Source organism: Ovis aries, chromosome 11, assembly GCF_016772045.2.
Source record: "Ovis aries strain OAR_USU_Benz2616 breed Rambouillet chromosome 11, ARS-UI_Ramb_v3.0, whole genome shotgun sequence".
Lineage (NCBI taxonomy): Eukaryota > Metazoa > Chordata > Mammalia > Artiodactyla > Bovidae > Ovis > Ovis aries.
The window spans coordinates 14,456,462-14,472,736 of record NC_056064.1 but is presented as its reverse complement, the minus strand read 5'-3'; the positions used below and the strand labels follow the sequence as shown (position 1 = coordinate 14,472,736).

The following is a 16,275-nucleotide window of genomic DNA, read 5'->3' as shown; positions in this document are numbered from 1 at the left end:
CAGTGCCTCAACTGTACAACTCTGCATTGAGTTGCAGAATTCAAGATGAAAATCAATGGTAATAAAATCCAAATGGTCTATTTTTTTTTCTCCCTCTTTTTTCCCTGTAATTTAGCAGGGCCATTTGGAAATAAGTAAGGATAGTCTGCAGGCCCCTGAGAATTCCTGATATCCTTTCCATGAATTCCATGAGGTCAAAGCTATTATTGTAATAATACTTAGGTCTTATTTGCCCTTTTCAATGTGTTGATATTTGCACGGCTGGTGCTATATTCTGAATGAAAGGAGTGTGCCAGACCATAACAGTAGTCACTGTATCCTTTACCACTGTGTGCTTCCAGGAAAAAGGGCAGTTTCACTTAGGACTGTCCTTCATGAAGCACTGCAAATTTATTTCAGTAAACCTTGAATCTGAGTTCAGGTATTTTTAGTATTCCGTGTGATGAAACAGGAATTTGCATAAAGTACTTCTGCATAGCAGAGTGTGACGGTTGATTTGAAAAAAAGCCCTTGTATAATTGTTTGACTTGGGAATACCATTCTATTCAAAAGAATGATTGACAGACAAAATTATGGTTAATCAGACTTAATATTTGGGAGACATTTTATAAAAAATGAACAAAGTGAACCTGTCACTTCACAGGAAAAAATCTGACAGTAGATACATTTCGACTTTAAAAATTAGAGTGTTGGAAAATTTGTGTCTCCCATCATGAGCTTGATAGTTTCTAATACTTAGAGATTTTTCTGAGATTGGTGGTGAAATTAATGAATGTGATTATTTGGTGCTGGGCAGAAGATGAGGAGGAACTAAAAAGCCTCTTGATGAAAGTGAAAGAGAAGAGTGAAAAAGTTGGCTTAAAGCTCAACATTCAGAAAACTAAGATCATGGCATCTGGTCCCATCACTTCATGGGAAATAGATGGGAAACAGTGTCAGACTTTATTTTTTGGGGCTCCAAATCACTGCAGATGGTGATTGCAAACCTGAAATTAAAAGACGCTTACTCCTTGGAAGGAAAGTTACGACCAACCTAGATAGCATATTCAAAATCAGAGACATTACTTTGCCAACAAAGGTCCATCTAGTCAAGGCTATGGTTTATCCAGTGGTCATGTATGGATGTGAGAGTTGAACTGTGAAGAAAGCTGAGCGCTGAAGAATTGATGCTTTTGAACTGTGGTTCTGGAGAAGACTATTGAGAGTCCCTTAGACTGTAAGGAGATCCAACCAGTCCATCCTAAAGGAGACCAGTCCTGGGTGTTCATTGGAAGGACTGTTGCTGAGGCTGAAACTCCAATACTTTGGCCACCTCATGCAAAGAGTTGACTCATTGGAAAAGACCCTGATGCTGGGAGGGATTGGGGGCAGAAGGAGAAGGGGACAACAGAGGATGAGATGGCTGGATGGCATCACCAACTTGCTGGTCATGAGTTTGAGTAAACTCCAGGAGTTGGTGATGGACAGGGAGACCTGGCATGCTGCATGGGTTCGCAAAGAATCAGACATGACTGAGCAACTGAACTGAACTGAATGAAATATGACAACCTAGAGATGATCTGCATAACTCATTGAACCAATGTTTTCCAAATAACCAGTACATATATCATAAAATTATGCATGGGTAAAAGATCCATTCAAAATAAATGATAAATGAATGGATTTTAATTCAATCAAGTAAAGAAAGTTTATCAGTATGGTTTCAGATTCCATATTGCACCTAACTTTTAAGAAACTGTGATTTGTGGATTTTAAAAAAAAAAAAAGAAAAATGATCATTTGTCTGACTTTAATGTGTCAAAGCAGAGACATTACTTTGCCAACAAAGGTCTGTCTAGTCAAGGCTATGGTTTTTCCAGTGGTCCTGTATGGATATGAGAGTTGGACTATAAAGAAAGCTGAGTGCAGAAGAATTGATGCTTTTGAGCTGTGGTGTTGGGGAAGACTCTTGAGAGTCCCTTGGACTGCAAGGAGATCCAATCAGTCCATCCTAAAGGAGATCAGTCCTGGGTGTTCATTGGTAGGGCTGATGTTGAAGCTGAAACTCCAAAACTTTGGCCACCTGATGCAAAGAGCTGACTCATTTGAAAAGACCCTGATGCTGGAAAAGACTGAGGGCAGGAGAAGGGGACAACAGAGGATGAGATGACTGGATGGCATCACCGACTCAGTGGACATGGATTTGGGTGGATTCCAGGAGTTGGTGATGGACAGGGAGGCCTGGTGTGCTGCAGTTCATGGGGTCACAAAGAGTCAGACATGACTGAGCAACTGAACTGAATAAATGAACTGAACTGACTGAATGTGTCAAAGAAGAACACCCAGTTATATGAAAAAGCTATTAAAATACTCCATTTTGCAATTTATATATGTGTGTGAAGATGTGTTTTCTTCTTTATACTTCAGTTAAAACAATATTCTGCAACGGGTTGAATGCAGGAGCAGATGTGAGAATACAGCTGTTTTTGCATAAGTGAAAGTGAAAAGTGAGTGAAAGTGTTAGTCACTCAGTTGTGTTTGACTCTTTGCAACCCCATGGACTGTAGCTCTCTGTCCATAGGATTTCCTGGGCAAGAAGACTGGAGTGGGTTGCCATTGCCTTCTCTAGGGGATCTTCCCGACCCAGGGATCTCCTGTATTACAGGCAGATTCTTTACTGTCTGAGTCACCAGGGAAGCCCAAAGCCACACCCAACATGGGGCTTGAACCCATGACCCTGAGACTGGGACTCAATTTTTGCTTAAACTAGACATTAAAGAGATTTGCAGAAACTAAAACAATGTCGTCTTAATTTTTTTAGAAAAGGAAAATAGTTTTTTACCTTATAAAATATTTATGTTAATATGAAGCCCATTTATTTTCTTTTTATCAGTTGAGTCAAACGCTGCTGATAAGAAATGGATGAGTGCAAGAAGTAAATTCCAGCATCTCGTGTTGGAATGTTGTTCTAACACAAACATCTGAGAAAGTTCTAAGGCTCATGATGACCTTCTAATGTCATTAAGAAAAGGGAGAATCAAATTTAAGTGCATTGTGTCAGGCACGGTGATAGATGTTTTAACAGTGTTTTTGTTTTTTTAAATAGTTCTCATATCTTCTGAACTAGAGGTTATTCTGAATTATAAGTTATTCCATGTTAGAGGTCAAGAAAGGTATGCTCAGAGGGCTAAAGAATAATCCCAAACTCATACAGCTAGTGGTAATGTAGCCAGGGTTCTAACCTAGTTCTGGGTTCCAGTACCCATTACTGGTCACTGCCTACATGGTGTATGTATATAATAGAGTTTAAATCTGTAGATGCATACACATGGGCTTCCCTCGTGGCTCATCTGGTACAGAATCCACCTGTCAGTGCAGGAGATGCAAAAGATTCAGGTTCAATCCCTGGGTTGGGAAGATTCCCTGGAGAAGGAAATGGCTAGCCATTCCAGTATTCTTGCCTGCAGAATCCCATGGACAGAGGAGCCTGGTGGGGTATAGTCATAGGGTCGCAAAGAGTTGGACACGACTGGGAGACTAAGCATGCATACACACACATGTGCAGGACTGTTTTGTTTTCTGAAAATGGTTAAAATTTTGAACAAAGGCCTTATCTGACAACTGTTTTAATAAAGACACCAACCAAATAAGTTCCCACTGGTTAGAGATGGAAGAATATGCACATTGAAAAGCATAGCAGCTGTAGTGCTTTGAAACTGCAAAGAATTGGTATGAAGAATACTGTTGACTTTTTTGTGTGACATAGTGATTTTTTTAGGCTGCTTGAAGTTTATTCATAAAGTATAAGGAGGCACTCACTGGACCTGGGCTGCTAGAGTCCTCAGCTGATTTTACTAGCCTCCTGCTCTCTGCTATAATGAGCCAAAGACCAAGGAAGTGAAATGAAGTGAAGGCAGTTCATCTCAGAAGGCCCTGAAGGATCCTACTGAGGCAAAAGGCCCGACTCTGGTCAGTTCAGGTCGCTCTGGAGCAGAGAAACTGGTGTCCTTCTTGAGTGCTGCCTTCATCTCCTCAAACTGAGCCAACTGGCATGGCAGTCCTTTACCTCCGCCAGCCAGTAGATGACGATTTTAGGCTTCTCTCTAGCCACGTAACTGAGCTCCCTTCTGAAGCCCTCAATGATGGTCAGCTGGCCTGCTTCTATGCCTGCTTCCTCCTGGGTCTCCCGAAGGGCTGTTTCCAAGTCACTTTCTCCTGGTTCCACATGGCCTTTGGGAGGAGTCCAGTGATGAATGCCATCTGATGCCTGTAGCAGGAGAAACTCAATGGCAGTGTTGTCCACCTTGGGGATGAGGCGTCTTCGGAAGATGATCAAGCCACATGCTCTCAGGGCCATGGTCTATCCCAAGTAGGAGAAGGCAAAAGCACATAGTGATTTTTTAAAAAATTTGTAAAGAAATACGCTAAGATGTATATGTAGGATTTGTTTAGAAACGGTTTAGAACAGTTAGATGGGGTAGGGACTGGGGGAGGGAAAGTGGGTTGAGGTTGTATATGAAACAATATCAGATATGTATCAATATTTACAGTTGGGTGATGGATGCATCAGGTTCATTAAACTGCTGTTTCCACTTTGAAAATTTTCAAAGTAAAAGGTTTTTAAAAAATCTAGTTTTCAGTATCTTCTTGAGACCATTACTGTAGTTTCTTTAGTAATTCATTTCTGTGATATTATCACTGCATTCGTCCTCTCATCAGATTACTTTTTAAATTAAGGCTTTTTCTTTGTGTTCTATCCAACATCTTGGCACCAATATCAATTCACCTTCCCTTTCTCTCTCCTCAGTTCTCTCTTTCCAGATGTAGTGAACTGTATGCAGACGGACAATCTGGAACTGAAGAAGCTGGTGTATCTCTACTTGATGAATTATGCCAAGAGTCAGCCAGACATGGCCATCATGGCTGTCAACAGCTTTGTGAAGGTAACTTTTTCTTAGGGACTCAAGAACAGTTTCTTCTATCTCAGAAAGCCTTTTAAGAAGTGTCTCTTAAAAAAAAAAAAAAAGAAGTGTCTCTTGATACGGTTAGCGTCTGCATTGCACATAAGCAACCTCTGTTCCAAAAGAGGGCTTCTGGAGCAGTACTGGTGACAAGTAGGAATGTTCATGATTTAAGCATTCTGTATGCTGGCATTTGTCATCCAGTTTAGACCATATGGTGAGCCTTCTGTCAGCTGGGCTTGGTATATCCTTGCCAGATGGGAGAAGAAAGCCAGGTGAAATGTCACTCTTAACCCTCCATGGCAGACAAAGGTTGGGCATATCATTTTAGTGTCGGTAACCTGGGGCCTTATCTGTTTCTTTGTAGAAAGTATGCTTATGTTTCAGAAGTAGTGGGAACTATAGAAGCTGCCTTTTAGTTTTGTTTTAATAAGTATTACAGCAGTTGATTAACTTTTTTTGTTGTTGTTATGGAAATTTTCAAACATATTCAAGTAGAGGAAATAGTATAGTAAGTTCCTAAATATCCACCTTGTAGTTTCAGTAGTTACCAGCCTATGACCAGTCTTGTTTAACTTATACTCTCCATACATGCTTTCCTGATCCCCACCTCCTCTCCTGCTGGATGATTTTAAAGCAAATTCCAAACATTCTAAGGATGAAAAATCATTTAATCAACTGACCATCAAAGAAAGTCCTTAATACTATTGTATATACAGTTAAATTTCTCATATGATTAGATATGATGAACGTAATAAGGTTGTTTCTATTAGAAACTGGGATTTTTTATTTTGTTTGCTTCTTGTTTTTTTCCTCTGTCTGGAATTCAGGGTACATTAGAAGCAAAAATCAGACGGCATTTCTAAAATTAGCTGCTATTAAATTGTTTTGAAAAAATACACATTATGCTTTCTTCTCATGGAATTTTTTTTTTGTATGTTTAGCTAAAAAATGTACAGAATCAAAATAACATTCTGTCTGGTGATTCATAGATGTATGATATCATTGGAAAGAATTTAGGTTACATTTTTTGAAAGTTAGCTTGTGCATATAAAATTTTTTAATACAGGGCAATTTAAGGGGTATTCCTTCATGGTAAGTGTTCTCTTAATATTTGTACTGTATTTGGAGGCACTTGCTAGGAAAGGAGAATGTATGTTAATCAGGATTTCAGCGGACCTCTCTGCTGCTTCATTTAAGGAACTTCTGGGCAGCCCAGGCCAGCTTCTGGAATCTCCTTTGTTTTCTTGGCTGTAGGCCCCAGATATATGCAGCCCTCTTTTCTCCTTGCTTGATACTTGTGGAGTGGGACACATCTTTCCAGTTTCTGATCTTTACCTGTGGCAGAATACAAGCCCAAAGCCCTTTTCTCTTTTTAGGGCAGGTCACTAACGGCCATGAGGATAGTAATACCAGCTGTCTGAGCTTCTGCCCAGCTCTGGAACGGATCCTACAGGGCGTGTTAAAACAGTTAAATGAATTCCTAGCCTAATCTCTTTGAATAGGCAACTAAATTTTATACTTGCAAAATGTGGGTTCTGATGTAGAATATAACTGGAAATGTACATTAATTAAATATTCTTTTTTGGCTTATGGAAATCAGTCTGTTAGGTTTTAGACACCATGTACACCAATAGTTGTCAATGATTGTTGTCTGTAGGACTGCGAAGATCCCAATCCTCTGATTCGAGCCTTGGCAGTCAGAACCATGGGGTGCATCCGGGTGGACAAGATTACAGAGTATCTCTGTGAGCCCCTCCGCAAGTGCTTAAAGGATGAAGATCCCTATGTCCGGAAGACAGCAGCAGTCTGTGTGGCAAAACTCCATGACATCAATGCCCAGATGGTGGAAGATCAGGGATTTCTGGATTCTCTGCGGGATCTCATAGCAGATTCAAATCCAATGGTAATGTGTTTCCACTTTTGTATGAGACAGCAGTATTTAAGATGGGACTCTTTAAAAAGCATGTTTAAAATAAATCTTTGGGACATTGAGCCATAGATTAGGTATGTGAAGCATGATTTCCAGGGGACCCAAAGATTGTCTGTCTTGTACCCTACTGAGCTGAAAACCAAGTCCTAATATACAAATAGTATATACATGCCATTTATTTATTTATACTTTTCATTATAGGAATTCTCAGACATCTTCATAATTAGAGTTACTATATGAGTAAATAAAGTGAACTCAGTTACCATCACCAGATTCAATAATTATTAATACATGCTAGTTTGTTTTACCTGTTTTCTTCTCCTACCCCCTGCTTATGTATGGGTAACTTAAAGATGTCACACATGAATGGGTCTCTATTTGAATTTAATGTGTCATAATTAACAATAACCTTTAATAATCTTAACGTGTTTTTATGCAACAAATCGAGATGATTTGAGGAGATTTTCACAAGTATCTTTGAGAAAACTTTTAGAGAAAATTTAAGGCTACTTAGGAGAATTGTGAGAAACTCTTTCAGGAATGCCTTATGTTTTACTGTATCTTGAAGATTTTCCTAGAACAAGTGTTAGCATTAGGGATTATTAAATTGGTGGACCCTGCTGCCCTCTAAATGGGAAATTTTTATTTCCTTCGTTCGACATCTTGTTAAGAAGGTGCCCAGGAGGCAGAATTTAAGAAGGCATTCATTCTCAGATGCCCACTCTACCTGTACAAGCTTGAGAGTGGAATACCTCTTTTTTTTTTTTGGTTCTCCTTTTTATCAATTGGAGATAAGAAATGAATGAGTGTAAGAATGTGAAGTAAATTCCAGTATCTAGTGGTGGAATGGAAGGTATAGTAAATCAAACATCTGAGAAGGTCCTAAGGCTAATGATGACCTTCCTAATACCATTAAGAAAAAAAGAGAGGCTTCTCGGATGGTCCAGCGGTTGGGAATCTGCCTAGCAATGCAGGGGTTCGATATCTGGTCTGAGAAAATCCCATTTGCCGCGGAGCAGCTAAGCCCTTGCGCCACAACTGAGCCCTCCTGCCTAGAGCCTGTGCTCCACAGTGAGAGAAGCCACCACGACTATGTGCACCGCAGCTGGAGAGGAGCCCCCACTTCACTCGCAGCCCTCATGCGCAGCGACAGAAGACCCGGGGCAGCCAATAAATGAGCAATTTTAAAAAGATGAAAGTGCATTCCGTGTCAGGCATAGTGATAGGTGCTTTTACTTAAGGTGTTTTTTTTAAGTAGTTCGCCCATCTTCTGAACTAGAAGTTATTCTATGATAGAGATCAAGTAGCGTATACTTCAGTTCAGTTCAGTCGCTCGGTTGTGTCCGACTCTTTGCGACCCCATGAGCCGCAGCACACCAGGCCTCCCTGTCCATCACCAACTCCCGGAGTCCACCCAAGCCTGTGTCTATCGAGTTGGTGATCCCATCCAGCCATCTCTTTCGCTGTTGTCCCCTTCTCCTCCTGCCCTCAGTCTTTCCCAGCATCAGGGTCTTTTCAGATGAGTCAGTTCTTCGCATTAGGTGGCCAAAGTATTGGAGTTTCAGCTTCAACATCAGTCCTACCAATGAATACCCAGGACTGATCTCCTTTAGGATGGACTGGTTGGATCTCCTTGTAGTCCAAGGGACTCTCACTTGGAAAAGCTAAAGGATAATCCCAGCGTCACTCAGCTAGTGGTACTGTGGCCAGAATTCTAACCTGGTTCTGAGCCCTAGTACCCATCAGTGGTTACTGCCTCCATGGGTGTGTATATACATGATATAATTTAAATACATATATGCACATACATATTTAGGACTGTTTGGTTTTCTGAAAATGCTTAAAATTTTGAACAAATAAAGCCTTAATTATCTGACGACTGTTTTAAAAGGAAATCCCCTGAACCCTTTTATTCCCATGATAGGTATGAGTCCAATTTTCTGCTCTTAAGGGGGAATTTCGTTCCACTTTTTCAGAAGTTGCCCCACATGGTGGCAGCACTGCACCAGCAGCTATCAGAACCACTTGCAGAAGGAGTTGATGCTCCCTGGTTCTACCCAAGTAGTTTTCTCATAGCTCGCTTCAGAAGGGCATCCTAAATGTGAAAGCACCAGAGCATCTGGAGAAATGACTTTGAAATCGGAGGGTAAAATGTCAATGAAAATCTGATTACTTTTTTGGTGGACGGAGCCTTGCTTGTGGATCTTAGTTCCCTGACCAGGAAGGTAGCTATGTGCATCACTATACCATCGCCATGTACTTAGTTCCCTAACCAGGGATTGAACACCGGCCCTTGGCAGTGAGAGCATGGAGTCCAAACCACTAGACCTCCAGGAATTTCCACTATAATATTAATTTAAGAGGTGCTGATCCCTTTGATATCTGTCCAGATTCATATGGTAAAACCTTTTCTGAGGAATTAGAGCTAAACTTACCTTTAGAGGCCAATTTTATTAGTCCATTTTGTTGAAAGTAAATATGTATTTAGAATGAGGAAACACTTTGCTGCAAGAGGAGGGTAACTCCCATGATTTCTTCACACATATCAGAATTTTGAAAGTTCCAGTCTCTGTAAATTGATATTTGCAAGAAAGATACACTTTTTGGTGATAGAGACTTTTCTCTAGCTTTTTGTCCACAGATTAGGATTTTCCCGTCTTACTACAATTTTTCTTTTCTCTCTCGGAGGCATTTTGAGATACTCCAGTTTCTGTTAATGTTTACACTGGAATCTGCTCCCCGAGAGATTTTTGTTTGTGAATTTAAGTTTTCTGAATCCTTTGGCTCTGTGCCTTAGCCCCTTTGATCTTGTCTTGGAAGCCTTCTCAGTTCTGTCATCATTCTGAGAACTGCCCCGGGAATGTCCCTCTTCCATTGCTCTGTTCTCTCAGCCAAAGTACAAACTACTGGATTAGTTAAAACAACAATACCCCCAGAATCATGTTTTTCATTTGTTGAGGGTTTTTCTGCACAAGCAGCATGCTGTCAGAACTTGGCCCCAGTATGGCCTTTAGCAAAGGCTCTAGTTAAACTGCCAGCTCCTTTTTTTTTTTTTTTTTTTCTCAGCTTCTTTTAATTTAAACTTATTCTGGAAAGCTCGCTTATGAAAAGTAGCACTTTCCTTCTTAGAAAAAGTATGTATTTTAACCATGTGCTAGCCAGCAGTTAGAAGCCACGTGAGATTATGACAGTGGTTCTCAACTGGTCGTGGTGTTCTCCCATGAGGGTATGCGGCCGTGTCGGGAAACACTTTTGGTTGTCACTGCTGATGGGAAGATTGCTACTGACATCTGTTAAGTAGGGTTCAGGGATACATTAAACATCCTGCAGTGCACAGGGAGTCTTCTGCAGCCAAGAATTATCCATCCCAAAACGTCAGTGGTGCTAAGGTTGTAAAAATTTGGGTTATGGAAATAGCGCACAGCATTTAGGGCCCAGAGTGGTTGCTGTTTGGCGTCCTGGCATGGCTGCTTACTAGAGGCGTGGCCTTGAGCCTGTTATTTAAAATGAACGTCAGTGTCCTCATCTGGAAAAATAAAAATAAAAGCAGGTAATAATGCCTGTTTTACTGGATTATTTTGAACATGAAGGAATAATTTATTTAAAAATTTAAATAATGCCTAACAGAGTAAATGCTTAATAAACAGTAGCTGCTATTCTGGGGAAATTTTTAAAAATTTATTTATTTTCAATTGGAGGATAATTGCTTTACAATGTTGTGTTGGTTTCTGCGAACATCAGCGTCAGTCAGCCGTAGGTGTACACATGGCCCCTCCCTCTTGACCCTCCTCCCCTCCTCCCACCCCGTCCCACTCCTCTCACGCTGTCCCAGAGCACCGAGCCAAGCGCTGGTGCTGCACAGCAACTTTCCCCTCGCTGTTTTGCACGTGGCAGTGTACGTATGTCGGTGCTCTTCTCTCAGTCTGTCCCACCCTCTTTTTCCCCTGCTGTGTCCGTGAGTCTGATCTCTGTGTCTGAGTCTCTATTCCCACTCTGCAAAGGGGTACACATCAGTACCATTTTTCCAGATTTCATATATATACATTAATATATGATGTTTGTTTTTTCTCGTTTTGATTTACTTCCCTCTGTATAAGGGTCTAGGTTGATCCACCTCTCTAGAACTGACTCAGATTCATTCCTTCTTATGAATAGCAGCTATTCTTGAGGAATAGACCTAACATGACATGCTTTCCAATTATTGTAATTTTTATTTAGGCCTTTAGTTTGTGGTGGTTTGCTGTCAGTCTGAGATGGTAAATAATGAAAAACTCAAGTCTCTCTAGATCACTTTGTAAATTTGAGAAGGATTTTTGTCAATATATTTGTTGTCCTTGTGGGCTGTGTAAAATTGTTTATTAATAACCTCAATTTAGTACTTTAATTACATTATTTCTTTTGTCCCTAGACATAGATTAATAAATAGAGTTGTAAACTTAGACTGTTATACAGAAGTGAAATTTGAAATGCGTGATGCTCTTCATGCCCAATGTCCATGGAGGAGTTTCAGAGCTGGTCAAATTTTGGGCATGTGGGAGAGTATCAGTATGTGTGGTAGGCAGTGGGTAAGAGTGATGTAGCTGGTTGCATGTTCAGTCTTTGTCTGGATGCCCCTGGTAAGTAATGTTGTATGTGGTTGAGTTAAGTGGAATCATTGGCAGCTGCCTAGTTAGAAGCGTGCCTGCCCACTGGTTGATCTTAGTGCTTTTCTGTCTTTCTTTACAGAGGAAGGAAACGATGTTTGTTTTCCTTTATGATAAACTTTGTGAAGGTCTTTTTATGTGTATTCTCACCTTAGAGATTTTAATCATAATCAGTTTTTATTTTAGAAATTATATCTAACTTAGGGTGTTTTCTTTTTAATCTCATTTTTTGGGGTAGATTTTTAGACTGAAAGTTTCAAAAACCATACAGAAACTTCTCATATGCTTGTCTTCACACAGGTTTACTCAATATTAAAATATAATTACGGTACCTTTGTCAAAACTAAGAAATTAACTTTGGTGCATTATTATAAACTGAAGTACAGACTTTATTTCACCTGTTTCAAAACAGGTGTCCTTTTACTATTGCAGCGTTCAGTTCAGCATACCAAATTGCATTCAGTCACTTCCTCTTACAAAGAGTTGACTCACTCTTTTTGTTTTGGCTTAAACAGCGTAAGTTTATTTTCTCCGAGTTCTGAAGGCTAGAAGTCGAAGTCCAAGGTGTCAGTAGGCTTAGTTTTTTCTGAGGCCTCTCTTCCTGGCCTGTAGATGGGCGTCTCCCTTCTCTTCATATGATCCTCCCTCCTTAGGTGTCTGTTCAAATTTATTCTTCTTATAATGACGCCGGTTATATTGGATTAAGGTCCACTGTAATGACCTCATTTTAACTTAATTTCCTCTCTAAAGACCCTATCCCCAAACACAGTCACATGAGGTTTCTGGAGGTTAGGACTTCAAATCTTCAAATGTGAATTTTGGGGAGATGCAACTCAGCCCTTGTAGGAGGAGGATAGTAGAATTTACTTCACAGACTTGTGAGAATTAATTGAATTAGAACATGTAAAGTGCTTAGAACAGTGATGAAAAATGTTTTGTATTGCTAAAGATGACATTTGAAATGACATGAAAATGAGACAGCTACTTCACAGATGTCCCAAAGCTCTTGCCTTCTCTGAAAGTGGCTCCTTTGAGTCCTTAGAGTTCTCAGAGCCTAGTACCTTCAGAAGTGCTCCCCACTTACTTTGGATAAGAGTTGACTCACTGTTTACCAAGGTGTATCAAAACAGAAAAGTGCTTTGTGACTGTGAAATGATTTTTTTTCTTTCCCAGTATTATAGCGTGGGGGTTAAAACTCAGGCTCTGGAATCATTCAGACTTGGGTTTGTATCCTGGTCTGCCTTTCTTAGCTTGATGGTCTTCCTGAACATCTCAGTAGCCTCATCTACAAAATGGAGATTATAAACAGTGTTTCTATCATAGGATCATTGTGAAAGATAAAGGACAGAGGGCTTGCAAAGCATTTCACCGTCAATCTGATATAGAGTAAGCCCTTAATATAACAAACTTTTCCTTACTGAATAGCAATTGTGGTGTTGGTTTTTAATGATTTTAGAAAGGTTAATATTTCAGTGGAAATTTTATTAAAAAAAAGGTTTTTTTGTATACATTATTTAAAGCCAGACATTATTTTTTAGGGGGTTCTGAGGGCAGCATATCTACAAATGAAAGCTTAAGTCTATCTACAATATTAGTTAACACACCATTGCAGAATTACTCTTAAAAGAATTGTTCAAAGATATAACTAGAGCAGTTTTTGTTGGCAGCTTCTGGAAAACTGGATCTGTTGTATATTGTCATTCAATTTGTACTAAAAGATCCCAGCTTGTTTCTTAGTGTCCCTTTTAAAATGATCTCAAGGCTCTAATTTGGCAGAGGATTACTTATTCTCAAAAAGAGGAGAAGATAAATGGTATGATAATAAACTTTTTGTTTTATTCAGTTGCAGCATTCTTTTGTGTGATTTTAGGGCCTGTGGACCAAGTAACTCTCTGCCTTTTAACTCTTAGGAGTGCCTCTTGTACGTATATAGACATTTATTTGTAGTGTTTGGCTTTGTGCTTATTTACATTTCATCAGAACACATCTTAAGCCACTCAAGTAAGTAGTGAGTTTCCTTGAGTCTAATTTTTTAACCTTTCTTGTTACTATGTATTCAGACTTTGTTGCTGCAATAGGATGTGTTGACTCTGCTAGGTAGATGTATTCATTCAACTTTCTCATTCTGGAGAAGATGGGAAAACAGAACATAAGAATGTCATATAATCAGTGTATTATTAGTTGACAGTCTGGACAGTGTCTTTGGATTAAAGCATGAGCTCTAAAGTTAGCTGGTACCATATAGTCATATCCTTAGAGATGATAATGTCTGAAACCTGTTTAGAATAGATGCTCTGTGCTTTAACATGTTATTTCAGGCAGCTCCATAAAGAAGAAAGTGAGGTTTTGAATTGTTGTTGATTTTCAGGAGGATAAAAATACACAAATCACCTGTATATTTCATTATAATAGATTTGCTTAGCTATTCTATTGCTCTCAATTCAGATCTTCAAGGGGCAGCAGCCAAAAGGATTGTAAATTGAATATGAGAATTGAAGCATTTTTTTCACTGTGTGACCTTGAAGGTCACTGCTAGGAATGAAAGTCTTCTAAATAGTAATTTAGTTAACAGGAGGAAGTCACTGTACTGAGAAGTGCGGTCTTTCTTGGGTTCTGGAACAAGGAAAGTGAGTGAAATTAGAGAAATCATTCAAAGGGACAAGGAAATGTGTGAGAGATTCCTCCTGGAAAACCTCTATCTGTGATACTCCACTCCCAGTGAGTATCTAGATTTCCTTCTAGCATTCTTTTTTTCTTTACAGGATCATTTTTATTTTATTCATATCCACCACTCCAGCTTGCTACTTTTTAAAACAAGAAAAAATAAGGTCAAATTTATGCCCTCAGAATTTCTGTGTATACGATAGGGGTAGCTTATAAATCAGGTTTTATAGCCAGATGGTAAATCTTGCCGTTAAGTGCTGCTAGGATGTGATTATCTCTGAAATTTATAAAGTAAGAGAGTACCTTTTTCTCCTTGTATAAATCTGCCAGGAAATAATGTTTTGATTATATCATCCTGCCCAACTTTGATGTTTCTTTCACAGCTCTTGGGACTTCTATAAATATAGTCAGCAGAGTGATGAGTACTCAGACACTAGAATCAGATAACAGGGCATGCGTTCATATTCAAGCATTTTCTCTCTTTGAGCTGTGTTGATTAAGCAAGTCACTGAGTTTCTCTAACTCTGTTTATAAATTCATTTTTAAAACCTGTTTCCTTATCTGTAATAGGTAGATTTTGATAGCAACTGCATTAGAGTTGCATGAGGGTAAATGGCATAGTAAGTGTTCAATAAATTTTAGCGATTGCTGTCTTTTATTTCTTTGTCCAGTGCTATTAGGTATAGTATAAAGGTAAGTCAAAACACAAGTTGCTTATGTTAAAAAAAATTCAGCAGACTTCAAGGGTTCACATGGAGCTGTCAGATTGAAGGGAAGTGTATAGTTAGGGCAGAGAAAGATTTGTTTAGTATTGAGTGTGATTTGATTTATACACATACATGTGTGTGCATGCTTTTTCATGTATGTATATATTTGTGTTTAGTGTCTATAAAGGATACATATTACATTAGGTCTCCAGGGATGGAGGTGAGATAGGAGGTGAAATGTTGAGTTGCAGTCTCCCAAAGAACAGAATTAACTGTAATTGGGAGGTAAGATGAACTAACAACAGTTTGTTTGTTTTTTTTTTTTTTTTATGTTATGGGATGTGTTCCTTTGTAGCGTAGATGCAAGGACAAGTGAGTTGTCCTATATAATCCAGCTATACTGTCTTCAAGTTAATGTTTGCCTACTTGAGATTCAGTGTGAGTAGCTCATTTTAAGTTTTTATTAGTGTAAGAGAAGCATGGCTTACTGACCAGGAGAACTCTAAGCAACCCTTTATGGATCCACCTCAGTATGTTTCTAAAAATCTAGCAGTCTGAATGTGAAGATTAGGAGATGAAAATGGAAAGGTATTAATAGACTAGAAGGGATTTAGAGGAACAGCGGTATAGTTTTGTTCATTTCAGTTGCTCAGTTGTATCTAACTCTTTGTGACCCCATGAACCACAGCACGCCAGGCCTCCCTATCCATCACCAACTTCTGGAGTTTGGAGTTTACCCAAACTCATGTCCATTGAGTCAGTGATGCCATCCAACCATCTCATCCTCTGTCATCCCCTTCTCCTCCCGCCCTCAATCTTTTCCCAGCATCAGAGTTTTGTTATTGGGGTGCATCTCCTCTGGTCAGCCATTGGCTCCGTGACCATTTGGCAATGACCTCTTTTCCCAGTACAGACTTTTCTAAACATAATCCTGTAATCTTTTCTCTGGATCTTTTAATCAGGTTAGGTTTCCCTGTTTCTTTTCTTATTTTAATGTGATAAGTGAAAGTTGCCTGTTTTACCACCAGACCATACACTTCATTAGCTGCATTTATACTTGGTTTAATTTCCAATTATGGATGATGATAGCAGAGGAATTCTAAATTGTTCATCCTGTTCAGTATCCTTCTGTTCTTTTTCCTCTCCATTGCTTTTCGTAATTCCCCCAATTCTCCCCTTTTCTTTTACGTTTCCTGTTAACAGACCTTATATTTAAATTTTTTTAACAAGAAAAAGAAACTGGCAGAAAGTCAGTGACAGGACATTTGTTTTGGACCAACTGGTCAAGAGTGGGCATGTGTTGACAGCAAGAAAGGAAAACAGGTATTTGGTCTTTCAGTGTGACATTTTCATCCTTTATCCTGTCATCCTATATACCAGGCTTACTC

At 39.3% G+C, this 16,275-nt stretch overlaps 1 protein-coding gene and 1 pseudogene across 24 annotated transcripts in view; one reads left to right on the top strand and one right to left on the bottom strand.

Annotated features, from left to right (window-relative positions):
* Positions 1-16,275, top strand: part of AP2B1 (adaptor related protein complex 2 subunit beta 1) — a 109,512-nt gene that overhangs the window by 10,690 nt on the left and 82,547 nt on the right. For all 24 annotated transcript variants that reach the window (XM_012185311.5, XM_060394787.1, XM_004012454.6 and 21 more), the window contains 2 exons: positions 4,787-4,922; positions 6,601-6,846. In XM_012185311.5, the coding sequence (XP_012040701.1) occupies positions 4,787-4,922; positions 6,601-6,846 (382 nt within the window). The remainder of the gene's footprint in view (positions 1-4,786; positions 4,923-6,600; positions 6,847-16,275) is intronic.
* LOC114116916 (bis(5'-nucleosyl)-tetraphosphatase [asymmetrical]-like) lies at positions 3,823-4,366 on the bottom strand (annotated as a pseudogene).